The sequence below is a fragment of the Megachile rotundata genome, chromosome 3 (genome assembly GCF_050947335.1).
Source record: "Megachile rotundata isolate GNS110a chromosome 3, iyMegRotu1, whole genome shotgun sequence".
NCBI lineage: Eukaryota > Metazoa > Arthropoda > Insecta > Hymenoptera > Megachilidae > Megachile > Megachile rotundata.
This window is the reverse complement of record NC_134985.1, coordinates 10805914-10822279: the sequence shown is the minus strand read 5'-3', so window position 1 is coordinate 10822279 and position 16366 is coordinate 10805914. Positions and strand designations below refer to the sequence as shown.

Below are 16366 nucleotides of genomic sequence, written 5' to 3'. Positions count from 1 at the left end.
TAGGGTGCAAAATATGGCTAAATAAAAAACAAAATTCATTTATAACGTGATTTTACTTTCATATTTAACTGTATTATATCTGAAGCTTTATTGTTTATAGCATTCTAATAAATGAAGTAATAATAATATGTGTAAATACTATAAATATATATAATATATATATATATAAACAATTTTTTGTAGTAGAAATTTCTTTCAAACCTATAAGAGAAATTTTCTTTTTTTGTTTAATAAACACACGAATAGATGACATAATATTATAAAGTAAATAAAAGTTACACTATTTTATTTACAGTATGTTAAAACAATTATTTACCACTTTTATCAACGAAAATTTTATTTTAAGTGAATTTATTAACAATTATTGAAAACATATTATTGTACATCTACATTAAATTAGACCTATGAACTTGTATTAAATATTTAATTTATGACAAATATTTATTAAGTTATTCAATATAGATTTTATTATATGCTAATGAAATTAAAAGATTTATTGTTAATAATTTTAGAATTAATATTTTTGAAGAGTATTAATTCGTTGATAAGAGAATCGTACTAGCGGCATCTATCACGTTACTATTCTATTATGGTAAATAATGGTATAAGATCTGTCGACATCGTATAAAAACAACGTTAAAGATATTAATTTATTTTAATTAAAAGGTGCGATTAAAATGTCCGATGAATCGGAATACGATGTAGAGCCTGAAGAGTTTGATATTTATAAACGAAAGTACCAGTTGTTACTTGATAGATGTGAAGTTTTGCAGCAGGTTTGTATTTAATTTTAAGACTGTATACAAGCAATTTCTTGATAATTTTTACTACTAATGAATTATTTACAATTATAGGAGAATGAAAGATTAGTGTATCGAATTCAACGAGTAAGAAAACTTCTTAAACGTACAAGAAAGGAAAAAAAGTTAGTTTAATTTCTAGGTTATGTATTGTATATTACTACAGTATCGTCTGCTATTTTTAAAATAACAAATATTTGGATAATGTGCGTGGTTAGTGTTTAATCATGTATCAATATTATGCTTGAATAAAGTATTCCTTATGTTATAGATTTTTAATTGATCGTTTGGATCAACATGGTGATCGTTGGCGAGAGGCACCTATGGGAGTTCTCGAAGAAAATAACATATTTCAAGTAACAACTAAACCAGAAAAAACAAAGGCTGCTGCCCATAATTCTAAAGAGGAAAAAACGAAAAAAGTAACAAAAAGAAAAGGTGCAAAAACTGATCCAAATGCACCAAAACGACCAGCGAATCCATTCTTCCAATTTTGTCAAGAACAAAGACCTCGAGTTATGGAACGCTTAGCTGGAGAACCAGAACCAAGCAAACAAGAACTCACTAGACAACTTGCAACTACTTGGAAATCTCTTAGTTCAGAAGATAAAAAAGTTTGTATCAGAAAGAAAGTTACGTACACCTTTCCACTATTTGCATTACATATTTATCATTCATATTCTCTTCCAGGTATATTACGACATGTACGAACGATCCAAAGAAAAATATGTTGCTGAAATGCAAATATATAATAAAAAATCGGAAGACACACCAAATCAAATGTCTTTAAATATAACATAGTATTAATATTTAAGATTAATAATATTTGTAAATACGTAATTTATAATTATATGTTTGCACATATGTTAATATTTGTGTATAATAAATGAAAATAAAATTTTTTAAACAAGATTAATAAAATGCTGTCTAGGAAAGTTATTTTACATTTATAAAAAAATTATATTACTATCACTGGTTTTTATGAAACAGTAAAAAAATTATCCTTTGAAATTATCCTTTTCCCTTCTAAGAAATGCCATAGTTTGAATTGGATCTTTTTGTTCAGTATGATCCATAACAGACTGCTCGTGAACTCGCATAAATGGATTTGTCAATTTTTCTTCTTGGATAGTACTTGGCACAGTAGGATAATTCTTTTCACGCTGAATACGAACCCATTCCATCTTTTGACGAATAGCTTCATTTTCTGGCTCCACAAATTTACCAAACTTTAAATTGTTTCCTGTATACTCATGACCACAGTACACTTTCTGTAAAATATCCATAATTCATTTTTTCCTTTTTTAATGATAGTTGTTGAAAATCAATAATGTAAGAATAATTATATAATTACAGTTTCATCAGGCAATGATCCCAAAACTGTTATAAGAGCTTTATACATTTGTTCTGCAGTACCCTCGAAAAATCTACCGCAGCCACCAGCAAAAAGTGTATCTCCTATTTGGTTATTATCAATTATTATTATGTTTAAGTAGTTATGTATTTCATTAAGTTACCTGTAAAAACTGATGGAGGATCTTGATCTCCTGTAACATAATAACAGATATGTCCACTGGTGTGACACGGTGTTGCAAGACATTTAACTTGTAATCTTCCAATATTGAAAGTGTCATCGTGCTTTACTTTACATGTGAGTGCTTCTATTCTATCATCACCACCATATACTTGTAAATTATTAAATTTCTTACATAATTTTGCATTTCCTCCAGCATGATCCCAATGGTGATGAGTAGTTAAAACTTTTGTCAAATTTACATTATTTTGTTGAACAGCAGAAACAACGCTATCAGGATCAACTGGGTCAACGATAGCAGCTTCTTGCGATGCTTCATCAATAATCTTTTCAAATTATGAAATATAATAACTTCTATGTTAGATAATATACTATGTTTTTTAAATATTAATTTTAATGATTGTAAATTTTGAATAATTAAAGAAGCTTTGTATAGCGTAAACAATATATGTAATAATATGAAAATACTCACAAGATACATATAATTATCTTGAAGTGCAGGTAATATTTGAACCTTCATATTTACTTGCGTTATTACAGTACCAACTCTATTTGTTGCATAAAAACCATTTGTTGAAAAATTTCTTGCTATGAAAACAAAAATGTTATATTCATACTTTTATTTTTGTTATTCATATACAATTTTGTAGCATATGTACATATATTTCATTCACTGCAATAATGCTATGAATTAAAACTCATAATTTTAGAGAAAATAAGCTTAAATGTATTGAAAGGTTTAACTTTATACAAATATTATACAAAAACAGCTGCCTTTATGAGATCATTTTCAAGAATTTTTTTTGCTCTACCATTAAAAAATATAAGTAACAACTGCTCTTTATATATAAAATTTTCAGTTACAGTATTATTACATCGAATGAGCAATATTTATCCTTATCTTAAGAACATGTAATATCTGTGATAAAAGACTTACTATGAAAATAACAATTAAAAGAAATTATAATAACATTTTCAGATAAAATTTTATATATGTGCAATACAAGAAACAACAGAAATTAATGCATTAATAATACTGATTTATAAATATTTGCATATTCAAATATATTTACAATATCGAATATATAAAATAATTTAAAACTGGTTACTTTTACAATTGCGGATAAAGCTTTGTCATCATATCAGAAATTATCATCATGTTTTATAAAAAAACGAAAAAAAAGTTGTGCGGTAAATTATTTTGCAATAAAAAGATAAATACTTTTAAATACATAGAATTACATGTACAAACAAAACTGACTACAAATATTCCGACAAAACTTACGAAAATATTGGAATGGGAATCGACATAAGATAAATTCAACAGTAATCAAGTAAACAATCAAGTCTAATCTTAGAGAAAATTTGATAAGAAAAAGAAATACCCTTAAAATAAAGACATGTTAATGTACTTTCAACCCAAGTGGGACACGCGCGAACTATTGCATTTATCATTGCCATTAATATATTTAATATCAAACACTAAGCAATCTCTTACTTGCCTGATAGCTACGTAGTATCACCAAAAAACAGCTGGTGTCAGCTGATCCGTAAAATATAGTCAAATTCATGAGAGAATGGAACCATCAAACGAGTGATTTTCGTTTATTCTGCACATGTTGATCATGATTGGTTGGTACCCAATAATAATATGTGTGCGCACTTATGATTTCTCTAGCACAGGATATATATACCTGGTGACTTTTTATTTAGGAAACTTGTAAATAAACTTTTAAAATAATATGTATGTGAATGTAAAAGTTTAATCATTTGTTTAGTATTATCTTAGAGGTTTAGTTTAATAGAGGGTACAAAATATGTATAGGAAAGTAACCAATCTTTGGCAAGCTCACACTTTATCTCTGTATTTCTAAATTAATGTTTTTACACCTTTTCCTAGTACTCGTATATTTTATCCACTATGTATATGACAAATGAAGTAGAAAATGCGTCATGGTGGAGCAGCACAAGCACTGAAGCGACCTCATTAACTTAGTTGAGTTGCGCGAAATGATCCTATTCTTTCATGAAATTTTCTATAACCCCGGCATGAAACTACATTAAATGCTAGGTTATATACGACTATAAATATATGATTGCAGATATTTTATACTCTAATTCAACCAATAGTTAGTTTTATTTATTTATTAATAAAATGTACAGTAGCTTTTACTAATACTATTTTATGTAAACGTTATTAAAATTATAATTTATAATGTCTGCAAGCAATTCAGAAGATATAATAATTCTGGATAATGAGGACCAAGGTTTGTTATGATGCTAATGTTGCAATAGTAAAAACAAAATTTGTTAAAATAATGATATACGATTTTGAATATATTTTTAATTTTTTTTATTTATTCTGTTAATTTATATCACATTTTTAATTCAACCTTTTATTGATGATAATATTCATATCATTATTATTTTAGATATTGGAGAAAGTGAAATTGCTGCTATTGATTATGAATTAAAACAAATTGAAACTGAAATACAAAAACTTGAGGATCGTAAGAAGATCTTGGTTCAACGAAAGGAGAAATTACGAGATGACGCACTTTTGAAGAAAAGTTTATATGTATCAAAGAAGGATTGGAATAAAGAAGATTTTAGTTGGTCCAAAGACTTGAGGAAAGCTTTGAAAGATGTTTTTAAAATTGACAAATTAAGAGAACTACAATTGCCAACTATGAATGCAGTTATGTCTAATGAAGATGTTATTTTAATTATGCCAACTGGCGGTGGTAAAAGTTTGTGTTATCAGTTACCTGCTGTAATTAGTAAGGGCATAACAATAGTAGTATCACCATTAGTATCCTTAATGGAGGATCAATTACATGGATTACATAAAAACAATGTAAAAGCTATGATGTTAAGTGCAAAAGGAAATAAAGAAGATGTAAAAATTATAATGAATGCACTTATCGACAAGAAATCTGACCTCAAACTAATTTATGTCACACCAGAGTATATGGCAAAATCAAATCGTTTTATGAGTAAATTGCAAAAAGCTTTTGAATTGAAACGTTTAGATCGCTTTGCTATAGATGAAGTTCATTGTTGCAGTCAATGGGGTCATGATTTTAGGCCTGATTATAAATTCCTAGGAATTCTAAAGTCCATGTTTCCAGGTGTACCAATTTTAGGTTTGACTGCAACTGCTCCAGCCAAAATTATTGTGGATGTTCAAAAAATGTTAGATATTCAGGGTTGTTTAGTTCTAAGAGCTACTTTCAATAGACCAAATCTGTTTTATGAAGTTCGTCGTAAACCATCAGATAAAAGTACATGTTTAGCTATGATAGAAAACTTATTAAAAAATAGGTTTAAAGATAAATCTGGAATAATTTACACAACTACCATAAAAGATGCAGAACAACTAACAACTGAGTTAAGGTCATTAGGTATAAAAGTTGGATGTTATCATGCAATGTTAGAACCAGAATATAGGTCAGAAGTATATTCTAAGTGGATATCTGGGAAATATCAAGCAGTAGTTGCCACTATTGCTTTTGGATTGGGTATTGATAAACCAGATGTAAGATTTGTTATTCATCACTGTATTTCAAAATCAATGGAAAACTTTTATCAAGAGAGTGGACGTGCTGGTAGAGATGGAAAAAAGTCAGCATGTATAGTATTATATAGATTACCAGATGTATTTAAATTAAGCACAATGGTATTTCAAGATAAAGTTGGTTTACAAAATTTGTATAAAATGTTAGCATACTGTTTAGATCTAAGTTCATGTAGACGTAGTTTAATTGCAACTCACTTTGAAGAGACTTGGACTAAAAGTGATTGTGCAGAAATGTGTGATCATTGTAGAAAACCTAAAGAAAAAAAGGAAGTAAATATAAGCCTATATTGTAGACAATTGTATGAAATAATGACTAAAGCAGTACAAAGTGAAACAAGATTGACTGCCCTAAAACTTATAGACGCTTGGTATGGTAAGGGTGCCTCAACATTAAGGGTAAATTCTATACCAGTGCCAAAATTTACAAGAGAATCAGGAGAAGCTATAGTAGGACATTTACTTGTGAATGGGTATTTGCAGGAAGATTTTCATTTTTCTGCATATTCTACAATATCTTATTTAAAACGTGGACCTAAAGCAGCATTAGTACTTGATAATAATCATAAAATACTTTTTAATTATGAACTACATTGATGTATATTATTACACCGCAATCTGTGATATAATGATATCTTTTACAATTATAACTATTAAGCAACAGAAGTGTACAATATCAAATACAGTATCACTTGGATATTTTTTTTATGAATTTGAGTGAAGCAATAAATTAATACAATATAGTGATTCAACTATGATTTAGATTTTATATAATTCTTTCAACATGCAAAAATCAATAAATATTTATATGTCTAAATATACCATTTGTATTTTTAAATGTTGCTTTAGATTTGTGTAATTATAACTACATTTTCTTTTGATAATAAAATTATTTAATACAAACTAAAGAAAAGAACTGTAATAAGTATCAGAACATATATAATTTATAATACAAAATTATTTTTTCATTTCCAATTTTATTTACAAACAGTATGTAAGAAATATCTGCAAAATCGGGAAAAGAGCGATTCAAATTTAACGCAAGAAGAAAAATCAATAAAAACAGCATATACAAGATTGGACAACGGTATGTCGGTGGCTCGGGTAGTAAGCCAACCACCAGGTTCACGATCAGATGGAAATATTGATCTTGGATAAGGGGTATCTGTGTTCTGTCTGTTGGCAAACACGTTTTACTATATCATCATTGAGCAGTGAATCGAAGTGATGTGAGATTTGTAACTTATTCATTGTTAACAAGTGAATATCGAACGTCACGTAATAATACTAATCTGGTAGTGACTATCATAAATACTTCGTTCTCTCTATTCAGAGTTTGATTACGTTTACGACGAATGGTAACGTGCCAATAATAATTGTTTCATTCATGAATTCATTTGAATAGAAGTTAATCCCATAAAATTTCTTAATACTTTATGAACGTAATGGAATCCTGACAGTTCCTGATTCTCTAACTTTGAGGAAACTTCGTCAACGCGTTGCCTTCCTCGTAACATAAGGGTGACTTTGAAAGGTAGAAATCACAAATACAACAATTAAAATGCATGCTTCTTCGTACGTACACATGTATTCTCAGCTTTATGTATGTATCAAGGCTAATTGGTTTGATAACATGCTTGCATACTTAAACAAGCAAACGATTACAGGAAACACTGCAGGACGAAAAATCAGTTCATCGTAGCATTTCTATACCGCATCTGTTCGCGCACGTCTACGTAACAAAATTTGAGTTTTGCAGCTTTCATGTTCCATGAAAACATTGAAATATTTGATTAAAATTGAAAAAACTGCACAGTGAACTGGGATCTGAAATTTATACTCGTATATTATGTTCTCCAGTGCAAGCCAAGATTAGAATTCCTATGGGTTCGTTAATTGCCAGCTATACACGATGATTTATCATCAATTAACAATCTCAGCATAACTGTTCAATGATTGGTGGAATTTTAACCGCGTAAAACGAAAATTTCGGACAACGCTTTGATGAAATTAACTAGATGATTTGGATGGGCCAATTTGCTCAGGACGAAGATGCCTTTGCCAAATATCCTCAGAAAGGCAAGCAGTTATATTTTAGGCGATTGCAATCAAGACAATCGTCGCACCATGTATCAGGATGGTGAGGCTTTATTCTGTAAGAACAATGTTTGCGTTCATCCGCCAACTTTGATGAGACAAAACTCCGACGTGGTGCATCACCCTGGCTACATGGCCATAACCTGTAGATTTAACAAAAACTCGAACATACCGACTTTACATCTCAGCTGGATTCCTAACAGTACGCTTCGTAAACATCCTACGACATTAGAAAATTTAAGCGCAAGAAAACTTGATGGTATCATTCATCGAGACGTGGATATAAGTTCGCATCACTCTCAGATATCGGAAGAAAGCTATGATTTGAAATGTGAGTATAAAAATACCAGCGAGAAAGTTGACGTCTGTTTAGAAGTGAAAGAACCTGTGAATTGTGGCGATTGCGAACGTGTTTGTTCTGGTGGATTTCCACGGAATACGCGTGTTGACGTTCACGATACAAATTCGAAGAACGATGACAGAGAAAACTCGTCCGATGATCAAAATGTACTTGTATCAGAAACTAAGGAAACAGACGTTAATGTCAATCGTCAAATGGACTATTATCAGTCTGACAGTTCATCGATTACCATACACGAAGAAAATGACCATAGCATTAGTTTAAATCGTTTGCGTTCGGAATCTTTGAACTGGAAACATGAAGAGAATCAACAGTGTAAGGATCAAAAGATTGAAACTCAGGAAGCCGATGGAAAGAGTATGGATGAAGAGCTGAGATATCCTTATTGTGATAATGTTAGCTTTAAAAGTCGTAGTATGTCATTAACCTCAACAGGTAGCTTGTCTGTTGGTGTACCCTCAGAAGGTATTTAACTGACTGTAATCATAACTCTAAATTAATCGACTGCCGTTGTTAATGTGACATTTGTTATTTTTTAGCTGAAGAGATTCCTTCATGGATGAGGTCACCTGAACTTTTGGCTTTACAACATAACCTTACATTTCCTGAAAGTGCAACAGCTTCTCCAGTAACGTTACGTAGAGCGCACAGATGTAGGAGGTTTTCGGTAGATCTCAGTGAAATGAGATCCCTAAGATTATTTTTTGCTGATCCAGCTTGTACCTCTGGTCAATTAGTAGTTGCGAGTAGAGAAAGTCAATATAAGATTTTGCATTTTCATCATGGTGGATTAGATCGATTGGCAGCGACTTTACATCAGTGGCACCAATTGCTTTATCCACGGTTGGATACAGATGCTGAGGAAACTCTCCCATATAGGTAGCATTGGATTACTAATATAAACATTGTTTACTTTGTTGAGTATTTAAAATTTATTTTATAATTTAGGCATTTTATGGTATGTCGACCAGAGGTGAGTCGAGATGAATTACATCCGGAAGAAGGACAAGTACCAATGATCACGTCATTGGCTTGGAAAGATCTGTTGAATGAAAGGGGTCAAGTAGAAGATGATCTTGCTCTGCGAAAAGGAATATTTTTTGGTGGTTTAGAACCTGCATTAAGGAAAATTGTTTGGCCTTTTCTCCTTCACTGTTATTCCTATCAAAGCACTTATGAAGATAGAGAACAAATTGATGCTATTCGTAGACAAGAATATGAAGAAATACAAAAACGTAGATTGAGTATGAGTCCAGAACAAGCAGAACATTTTTGGCGAAATGTAGTATGTATTGTAGAAAAAGATGTTGTTCGCACTGACAGAGGAAATCCTTATTATGCAGGAGAAGATAATCCAAATATTGAAATAATGAAGTATGTTTATCTAAGAATAATAATTTTTTATTCTATGGTTTCATTATTGATAATATCTTTTCTTTGTAGAAATATTCTATTAAATTATGCAGTTTATAATTCTCGATTAGGATATACGCAAGGTATGTCCGATTTGTTGGCCCCATTATTAGCTGAACTTAATTCTGAAATTGAAGCATTTTGGTGTTTCGCTGGTTTAATGCAAAGATCTGTAGCTGTATGTACGCCAACTGATGTAGATATGGACAGAAATCTATGTTATTTAAGAGAATTAGTGAGAATAATGGTACCCGATTTTTATGCACATCTTCAAAAACATACAGATGCCTTAGAACTCTTATTCTGTCACAGATGGATACTTCTGTAAGTATTGAGCTATTGATATTCTTATAATATATGTATAAATTTATTTTTTAATATATGTATATTGTAGCTGTCTAAAACGAGAATTTCCTACCGAAGTAGCACTGGTAATGTGGGAAGCTTGTTGGGTAAATTATTTAACAGATCATTTTCATCTGTTTCTTTGCCTTGCTATAATGTGTGTTTATGCAGATGATGTAATAGCACAAGATCTTAGAACGGACGAAATGCTATTGCATTTTAGTTCTTTAGCTATGTACATGGATGGTAACCTCATATTGAGAAAAGCAAGAGGCCTACTTCATCATTTTCGCCAACTTCTTCGTTTACCGTGCACATTAGCCGGACTTTGCCGTCAGTGTGGCCCAGGAATGTGGGATAGCACTCATGATCCTGTCATAGAATGTGTGGGCCATGACGATGCACCCTGTCCATACTTAAATAACTACGAATAACGACCTAATCTAATGAAAGTGAGAAAAATATTCTGCTGTTGAAGCTTTTAAATTATTTTTACTTTAAATAAGTAAATTAAATGCTGCTCTCGTGTAAAATACATAAGTTATATAAATTGCAGTTGACTAAATGTTATATAACAGAAGTTAATGAAAGTAATATTTGACGTATATACCGTTTATATGAACAAATTCTTAATTAATTTAATATTACAAACGAACAAAAATATACATTTATATCATTATGAATCTTATTTGCATAATTTTATAATTTTTAAATATTGATCTAAAAATATCTGGTAAATCAAGTTTGATAATGAATAAGAAACCAAAAGACATATCCTAAAATTCAATGATCAATGAAGCTTATCATTTAATGTAATTTCGACAAATTTTAAGAATACTGCATCTACAATTCCTGTAAAACAAAAATATTCTATATTAAATAATTAGGTAGAACTCAAGTGATTGTAAAGAGTTCTGGCCGAAAACGTAGTACAATTAAAGACTGATGACCAAAGAAAAACGGAGTAGTACAAGCATACTAACTTTAAAATATCCCAGCAGACAAAACTCTTTAACTGCATAATCATTGTATTATTTATTTATTACACTACGAAAATGTGCCATTTTTCAGTTTGGTACAAAGTTCATGAATTGTGATCTGAAAATAAAGTCTAATGTAGTATCAATAAAAAAAATCAAATGTAACTCGATGTAAGCATCATAAATATTTATTATAAGTCCGTTCAAACTTTTTGGTCAATTAATATTAATGTTAAATGTGTTCACTTTGGGATATTCACTTATGTGATATTTTCAGTATAAGTTTTTTTATAAAACCTTATTGTTGATTATACATATTTGTTACACATAATGTGTCACTTTTTATTACATACGAAGTATATTTAATTTCCCATTAAATAGTTTTGCATCGATATTGTAATGATAATTCACATGAATGATGTAAATATCTTGTTTCACATTTGGTTTTATTATTTTGACTACCCAAAGTGCGTTTATGCTAGTCCATTTGCTCAGAAAGAAATATAAAATAGATAAAATAACTCTTTATATATTTCAAATTCTCAAATTTTTTTTGTAAAAGTAATGTTCCATTATAATGAATGTATACAGTCATATTATTTATATGATTCCTTACAATATAATAAAATGAATTCTGCTAATTATTAATATTGAACAACTGTTATTAATTGAGAAAATTGTAAGGAGTTCATACAAATAATATAAAAAGCTTTTACTGTGCCACCTTCTGTTGTTAGGCAATTACAGAGAGATCTATTCGTGTTAAAATTTGTTCTGCTAAGTCTAATTAAGTATGACATATGAATATAAATACATAAAAATATGTATGTATATACAAAAATAAATCAAAATAAGCTTATATAATCACTCCTTTATTTTTACTCATTTACTTTTAGAAAATATATGTATACATGTTTCACTTATCGTATACTCCGCTTATACAGGTACATGGTATGAGAGGCATATGTACTTTGAATACTTTGTTGGCAGTTTTGTATCATATATAAAAATATGTTCTGCAATATATAAATTAAATTGATCTAATCAATAATATTCATTTAATTTATATAGTTTTCTTGTGCATATACTAAATAAAATATGCTAAAAAATCGCTGAACAAAATTCCGTTTTAAAAAAGCGCTAAATAGGCATTTAATATTTTTTTTTTAATATTAAACCTATTTATTAGTTATGTAATTTTATAGTTTCAAATATACCTTCATACCGCTTAACAGTGGACAAAACATTACTAGTTGACCACCACATATCACTGATTTGAAAGACATCTTATATACGTAGAAACTGTATCAACACATATTAGCTACTAAATAAAAATATACAAAATATAAAGCATATATTGTAGAAAAGTTCAAAACTTAAATTAAGATTATTCATTTGGCTTGTATAAGCTTAATCCTGACTTGTGCCAGTGTATTGTCTGTTTTATTGTGACACATTGTATCACAAAGTACAGTCGGGTCTCCATATTAATTATTTTTAAATTTAGTTTAGTATGTGAAACTGCAGATAATATTGAATGCTATCTATGTAACGCGATATTTTTGTATTATTTTAAAGTTTCATTTAGCAATTAGTTTACAACATTGATTAAATTAAATAAAGTAATAACACAGCACACTATATACATTGAACATTTATAAGATATGCGAATACAGAGACTCGACTGTATTATTATTATTTTATCCTTACTATTATATTATTTTACATTAATTATCTATACTATAACTACACTGTTAAATAGTTTAAATTATAAAGATAATAATTTTTTAAGAGATCTTTCACTCGTTGGTAACGTTTTTTTGAAGTTAGTGTTAAAAATTTCAAACACTTTTATCACGATTTTAAATTTACGTTAAAACTGTTAATACGATAATTACAATTATACATTCAGCTGCAAATTCAATTTCATATCAAATTATTTTAGATATGCTTTACATTTAAATAAATTTAAAAAGAGAGCCATCGTTAGCGCATCAATATGTTTCTCTTTTCTTTTTCGCGTTAGAGTATTTTAAATTTATATATTATAACTGTTTATTATAATTTTACACCTGTAGGTTGCAAATGTATTTGCATAAAATTGACTGATACTAAAATCATACACGTAATAGCCCAAAGTATAACAAATATGAGCCAACAATTACTAGAAAACGGACTCGCAAATTTATTAACAACACCAAGACCTATAATTTTATTTGTCTTCTGTCTAGCATAATACACCAAGATTGTTGGAATTAAATACTGAATTCCCGCTCCAGCATATGATCCCGTGATTCCCACCAATATCGACAAATCTTTAGTGCTCATGGCAATTAAATATGGGGGCAGTATCGCCAATACTGGGAAGACAAGTTTGTAAAGACACGAATAATACGTGTCTTCGTTAAGGAACAATGATTGTAAATTATTTCTAAGAGTAATGGCTATAACTGGAAAACTAGTACTCAGTGTGAATACTGGAAAAAGTGCCAAAAAATACTCTATGAGAACAATAAAGATATTATTACTCTTGGAACAATCACCGGACCCGCGAGGGCTAAAATCTAAAGTATAAAGATCATCCAAATGTTCAAAAGCAAATGCTCCAGTTAATGCCAATAAAAGATAAAAAGATGCTATTAATAAATAATCTAACGCCAAAGATCGATTTAAAGTAGACTTATTTGTAATTGGAGCTACCAAAGCAGGTAGAGAATGATGACACATAAAAGAATAAATACAAGCACCAAATAAACTAGGTATACCTGAAATATAATATTAGTGAATGTGATCATTTCAGATACTCAAGTATAATAAAATATGTACACTTAAATGCAATGCAAGCTTCCAATGATTACTGTTAGTGTACATATAATTCTTATTTTAATGCAAATAAACTTACCCATAATGTTTGCTGTTGGAGGATTTCCTTGAGCACCATGAATGAGTAGATTTTTTAAAGCATATACAATCATGATTGTAAATGCAAGCCATCTCATTGCTGATGTCAGAAATTGAAGATACTTTGTTTTTTGAATATTAAAAAACACGAAAGGTCCCAATAAGAATACAAATATACTCTGAAAATAATATTTATCATTATTGTATGAAATTAAAAATTAAGATGTATGATAAGATTTGTATTTAAACATACAAGAAATATTCTGTATGCATCCAGCCGATTGAAAGAAAATTCTTCCCAACATAATTCAGTATCTGGTATTGTATCATTACAAGTCAAGTTTAATGGTTGATAAGTACAAGCAACATCGGCTAAAGATTTTGCAACAGCTGCTCCATAGATACTCAAATCTCCATAAAGATATACAGCAAAACATATATAAAACAGAGTTATACCAATCTTATTGAAAAAAATTGATGCCATCTGTCCCATTTCTATTTTATCTCGAATTACATAGTATCGATATGTCATATCAGCACGATCAGGACTACTTGCAAATGGAGTAACAAGAGGAGTATCTTCAGAGTCTGAATTCGAAGGGCCAGATTCTCCTAATGTTTGAAGCATCTATAATTGAAAAATAATAAAAAATGATATGTATCATTGCCAAGCAATGACTTCAAAAGATTAATGAAGGAAACAAATACATCTTGCTCTATTTAAATTATTATCTTAAATAAAGAGAGACACAAAGAGAGCAAGACATAGAAAAAGTCTAGAAACCTCAGATTCTGATTCGGTGAAAGACGAATCTTGAGAGAAACATACATGTTTTCGATGTTGAATATGTCGCCAAGTTATTATAGCATTGGCAGATGCCATCACCTCAATGACAAATGTAACTGTGATAAAACTGAAAATATCACATTAACACATGAATAAACTTTGAATTTAATTCACTTAAATTAACAAATATCAACTGCTTACCTTATAAATGCTAATATTAAGATAACGCTTAATCCAAGAGCCCATCCTGCTCGACTAAAAACAGCTGGTAACGTTAAAGCTCCTGTACCAACAATTAAATTGAAAATATATATAAGACCGACCTATAAAACATATCGAAAGATTAAACATCCTGTATTAAAAAAAGTAATTATACAATAATAATGAATTATTTATCTGATAGCCACGAAAACAATTGTTTACGGTCAAAGGTTATGTGATACGAAGTGTCAAAATTATAAAATTCATAACAAGATTATTAACTTACCCAAGTAGAATATTGGTCATTTAAATTCTGTTCGGGCATCTTGAACCAAGTTACAAATTAAAATGAATCAGTCTTCTCAAGAAACTTGGTGTTGCTGTCATGTATGTCATTGACCTAACTATCACGTTGTACTTTTCCAACGATAACACAGAGCAACTACATTTAGATCACACAAAACTATTTACACAGTTGCTTTATTTACCCTCCTCTTATTTTGGAGCTTCCTTACATTACAGTTCAGTTATCAAAATATAAATTTATCATAACTTTTATTTTGCTGTCACCCATTATTAAAGTTATACGTCTATATTTACTATATCAAGAATGTAATAATTAAAATTTGAATTTAAAAGTACCAAATGTTTTCTTTTGTTCGCTATACGCGCTGAAGTCGATTTGTAATCAAAATGCATGGTGCTGCCACCTAAGTCGCAATTTAAATTCAATCACGAACAAAGATAATTTAACCATTTTTATTAAATATCGAATTTCTTTGTATTCATATATACGAAACAATCTTATCTAAATGTCATAACTTAATAATTTATCCACAATTGATGATAAAAAATTGTACTGACAATGACTATGCAAGTATCAAAAACAATGAAATATTTATGTTAAACTAATCTGCTTCAGTAAAACAAAATGTAAATACAATTAAAAAAAATGTAACTTTCTGAAATAAAATTATTTCCCTTTACATTAACTAAGTAGTGATTAATGGTTAATAAAATAATATATTATTAAATTGAATTATGTTAATCGTTCCTAATTGTTAAATTCAATCTATAAATTTCGAAGTTTTCGAGCAATTAATGGGAAGACCAACAAATATCGTTTCATTGAAAATAATTTTTATTAGACTGAAAATATAAACCTAATTCTTAGAGTAATATAAATTTTTACCACAAATCTTACGTTACAATAATGAATAACACCGAACAGTACAAAAGCTACATCGTGTATAAAACTACGTGAATTCATGCTAAATGAAATAACTGATGATTATTTTTTTTTCTAGCACGCGTAACTATGATGTATTGGATTGGAGATCAAGGACATAATATCCAATAAAGGGTATTGG

At 29.4% G+C, this 16366-nt stretch overlaps 4 protein-coding genes across 12 annotated transcripts; 3 read left to right on the top strand and 1 right to left on the bottom strand.

Moving 5' to 3' along the window:
- Positions 1–480: 480 nt before the first annotated feature.
- On the top strand, positions 481–1721 carry LOC100882467 (uncharacterized). 2 transcript variants are annotated; one of them, XM_003702164.3, is made up of 4 exons: positions 482–776; positions 855–925; positions 1072–1414; positions 1491–1721. In XM_003702164.3, the coding sequence occupies exons 1-4, from the start codon at positions 678–680 to the stop codon at positions 1599–1601; spliced, it is 624 nt and encodes a 207-aa protein (XP_003702212.1). In that variant the 5' UTR covers positions 482–677; the 3' UTR covers positions 1602–1721. The 2 variants fall into 2 exon arrangements, with proteins under 2 accessions (XP_012137794.1, XP_003702212.1); XM_012282404.2 differs by having other exon boundaries at positions 481–776; positions 1072–1721.
- On the bottom strand, positions 931–15764 carry LOC100881418 (hydroxyacylglutathione hydrolase, mitochondrial). Of its 8 annotated transcripts, none has more exons than XM_012282405.2 (9): positions 15283–15678; positions 14997–15118; positions 14793–14922; positions 14262–14636; positions 14010–14187; positions 2807–2922; positions 2318–2660; positions 2155–2258; positions 931–2071 (listed from the first exon to the last, which is right to left on the bottom strand). In XM_012282405.2, exons 1-9 carry the CDS (start codon positions 15319–15321, stop codon positions 1799–1801), a joined length of 1680 nt encoding a protein of 559 aa, XP_012137795.1. In that variant the 5' UTR covers positions 15322–15678; the 3' UTR covers positions 931–1798. The 8 variants fall into 8 exon arrangements, with proteins under 8 accessions (XP_012137795.1, XP_012137797.1, XP_012137800.1 ...); XM_012282407.2 differs by having other exon boundaries at positions 14838–14922; positions 15283–15676; XM_012282408.2 differs by lacking the exons at positions 931–2071; positions 2155–2258; positions 2318–2660; positions 2807–2922 and adding an exon at positions 11964–13872 and having other exon boundaries at positions 15283–15764.
- Positions 4094–6669, top strand: LOC100882248 (ATP-dependent DNA helicase Q1). Its single transcript, XM_003702162.3, has 2 exons — positions 4094–4601; positions 4767–6669. The coding sequence occupies exons 1-2, from the start codon at positions 4550–4552 to the stop codon at positions 6506–6508; spliced, it is 1794 nt and encodes a 597-aa protein (XP_003702210.1). The 5' UTR covers positions 4094–4549; the 3' UTR covers positions 6509–6669.
- Positions 7602–12671, top strand: TBC1D16 (TBC1 domain family member 16). The gene is made up of 5 exons (XM_003702161.3): positions 7602–8834; positions 8909–9248; positions 9318–9743; positions 9813–10106; positions 10177–12671. Exons 1-5 carry the CDS (start codon positions 7964–7966, stop codon positions 10559–10561), a joined length of 2316 nt encoding a protein of 771 aa, XP_003702209.1. The 5' UTR covers positions 7602–7963; the 3' UTR covers positions 10562–12671.
- Positions 15765–16366: the final 602 nt, after the last annotated feature.

What these genes read in the sequence shown, in the direction of transcription:
- LOC100882467 (XM_012282404.2), top strand. Translation starts at nt 678, where the DNA reads ATGTCCGATGAATCGGAATACGATGTAGAGCCTGAAGAGTTTGATATT. An exon ending in GATGTGAAGTTTTGCAGCAG is followed by an intron (nt 777 to 854) that starts GTTTGTATTTAA and finishes TTACAATTATAG; the next exon opens with GAGAATGAAAGATTAGTGTA. An exon ending in CGTACAAGAAAGGAAAAAAA is followed by an intron (nt 926 to 1,071) that starts GTTAGTTTAATT and finishes CTTATGTTATAG; the next exon opens with ATTTTTAATTGATCGTTTGG.
- LOC100882248 (XM_003702162.3), top strand. Translation starts at nt 4,550, where the DNA reads ATGTCTGCAAGCAATTCAGAAGATATAATAATTCTGGATAATGAGGAC. An exon ending in TCTGGATAATGAGGACCAAG is followed by an intron (nt 4,602 to 4,766) that starts GTTTGTTATGAT and finishes TTATTATTTTAG; the next exon opens with ATATTGGAGAAAGTGAAATT.
- TBC1D16 (XM_003702161.3), top strand. Translation starts at nt 7,964, where the DNA reads ATGCCTTTGCCAAATATCCTCAGAAAGGCAAGCAGTTATATTTTAGGC. An exon ending in TGTTGGTGTACCCTCAGAAG is followed by an intron (nt 8,835 to 8,908) that starts GTATTTAACTGA and finishes GTTATTTTTTAG; the next exon opens with CTGAAGAGATTCCTTCATGG. An exon ending in CCAAATATTGAAATAATGAA is followed by an intron (nt 9,744 to 9,812) that starts GTATGTTTATCT and finishes TTTTCTTTGTAG; the next exon opens with AAATATTCTATTAAATTATG.
- LOC100881418 (XM_012282405.2), bottom strand. Translation starts at nt 15,321, where the DNA reads ATGCCCGAACAGAATTTAAATGACCAATATTCTACTTGG. An exon ending in TCACCGAATCAGAATCTGAG is followed by an intron (nt 14,637 to 14,792) that starts GTTTCTAGACTT and finishes TTTCAATTATAG; the next exon opens with ATGCTTCAAACATTAGGAGA. An exon ending in ATGCATACAGAATATTTCTT is followed by an intron (nt 14,188 to 14,261) that starts GTATGTTTAAAT and finishes TATTATTTTCAG; the next exon opens with AGTATATTTGTATTCTTATT.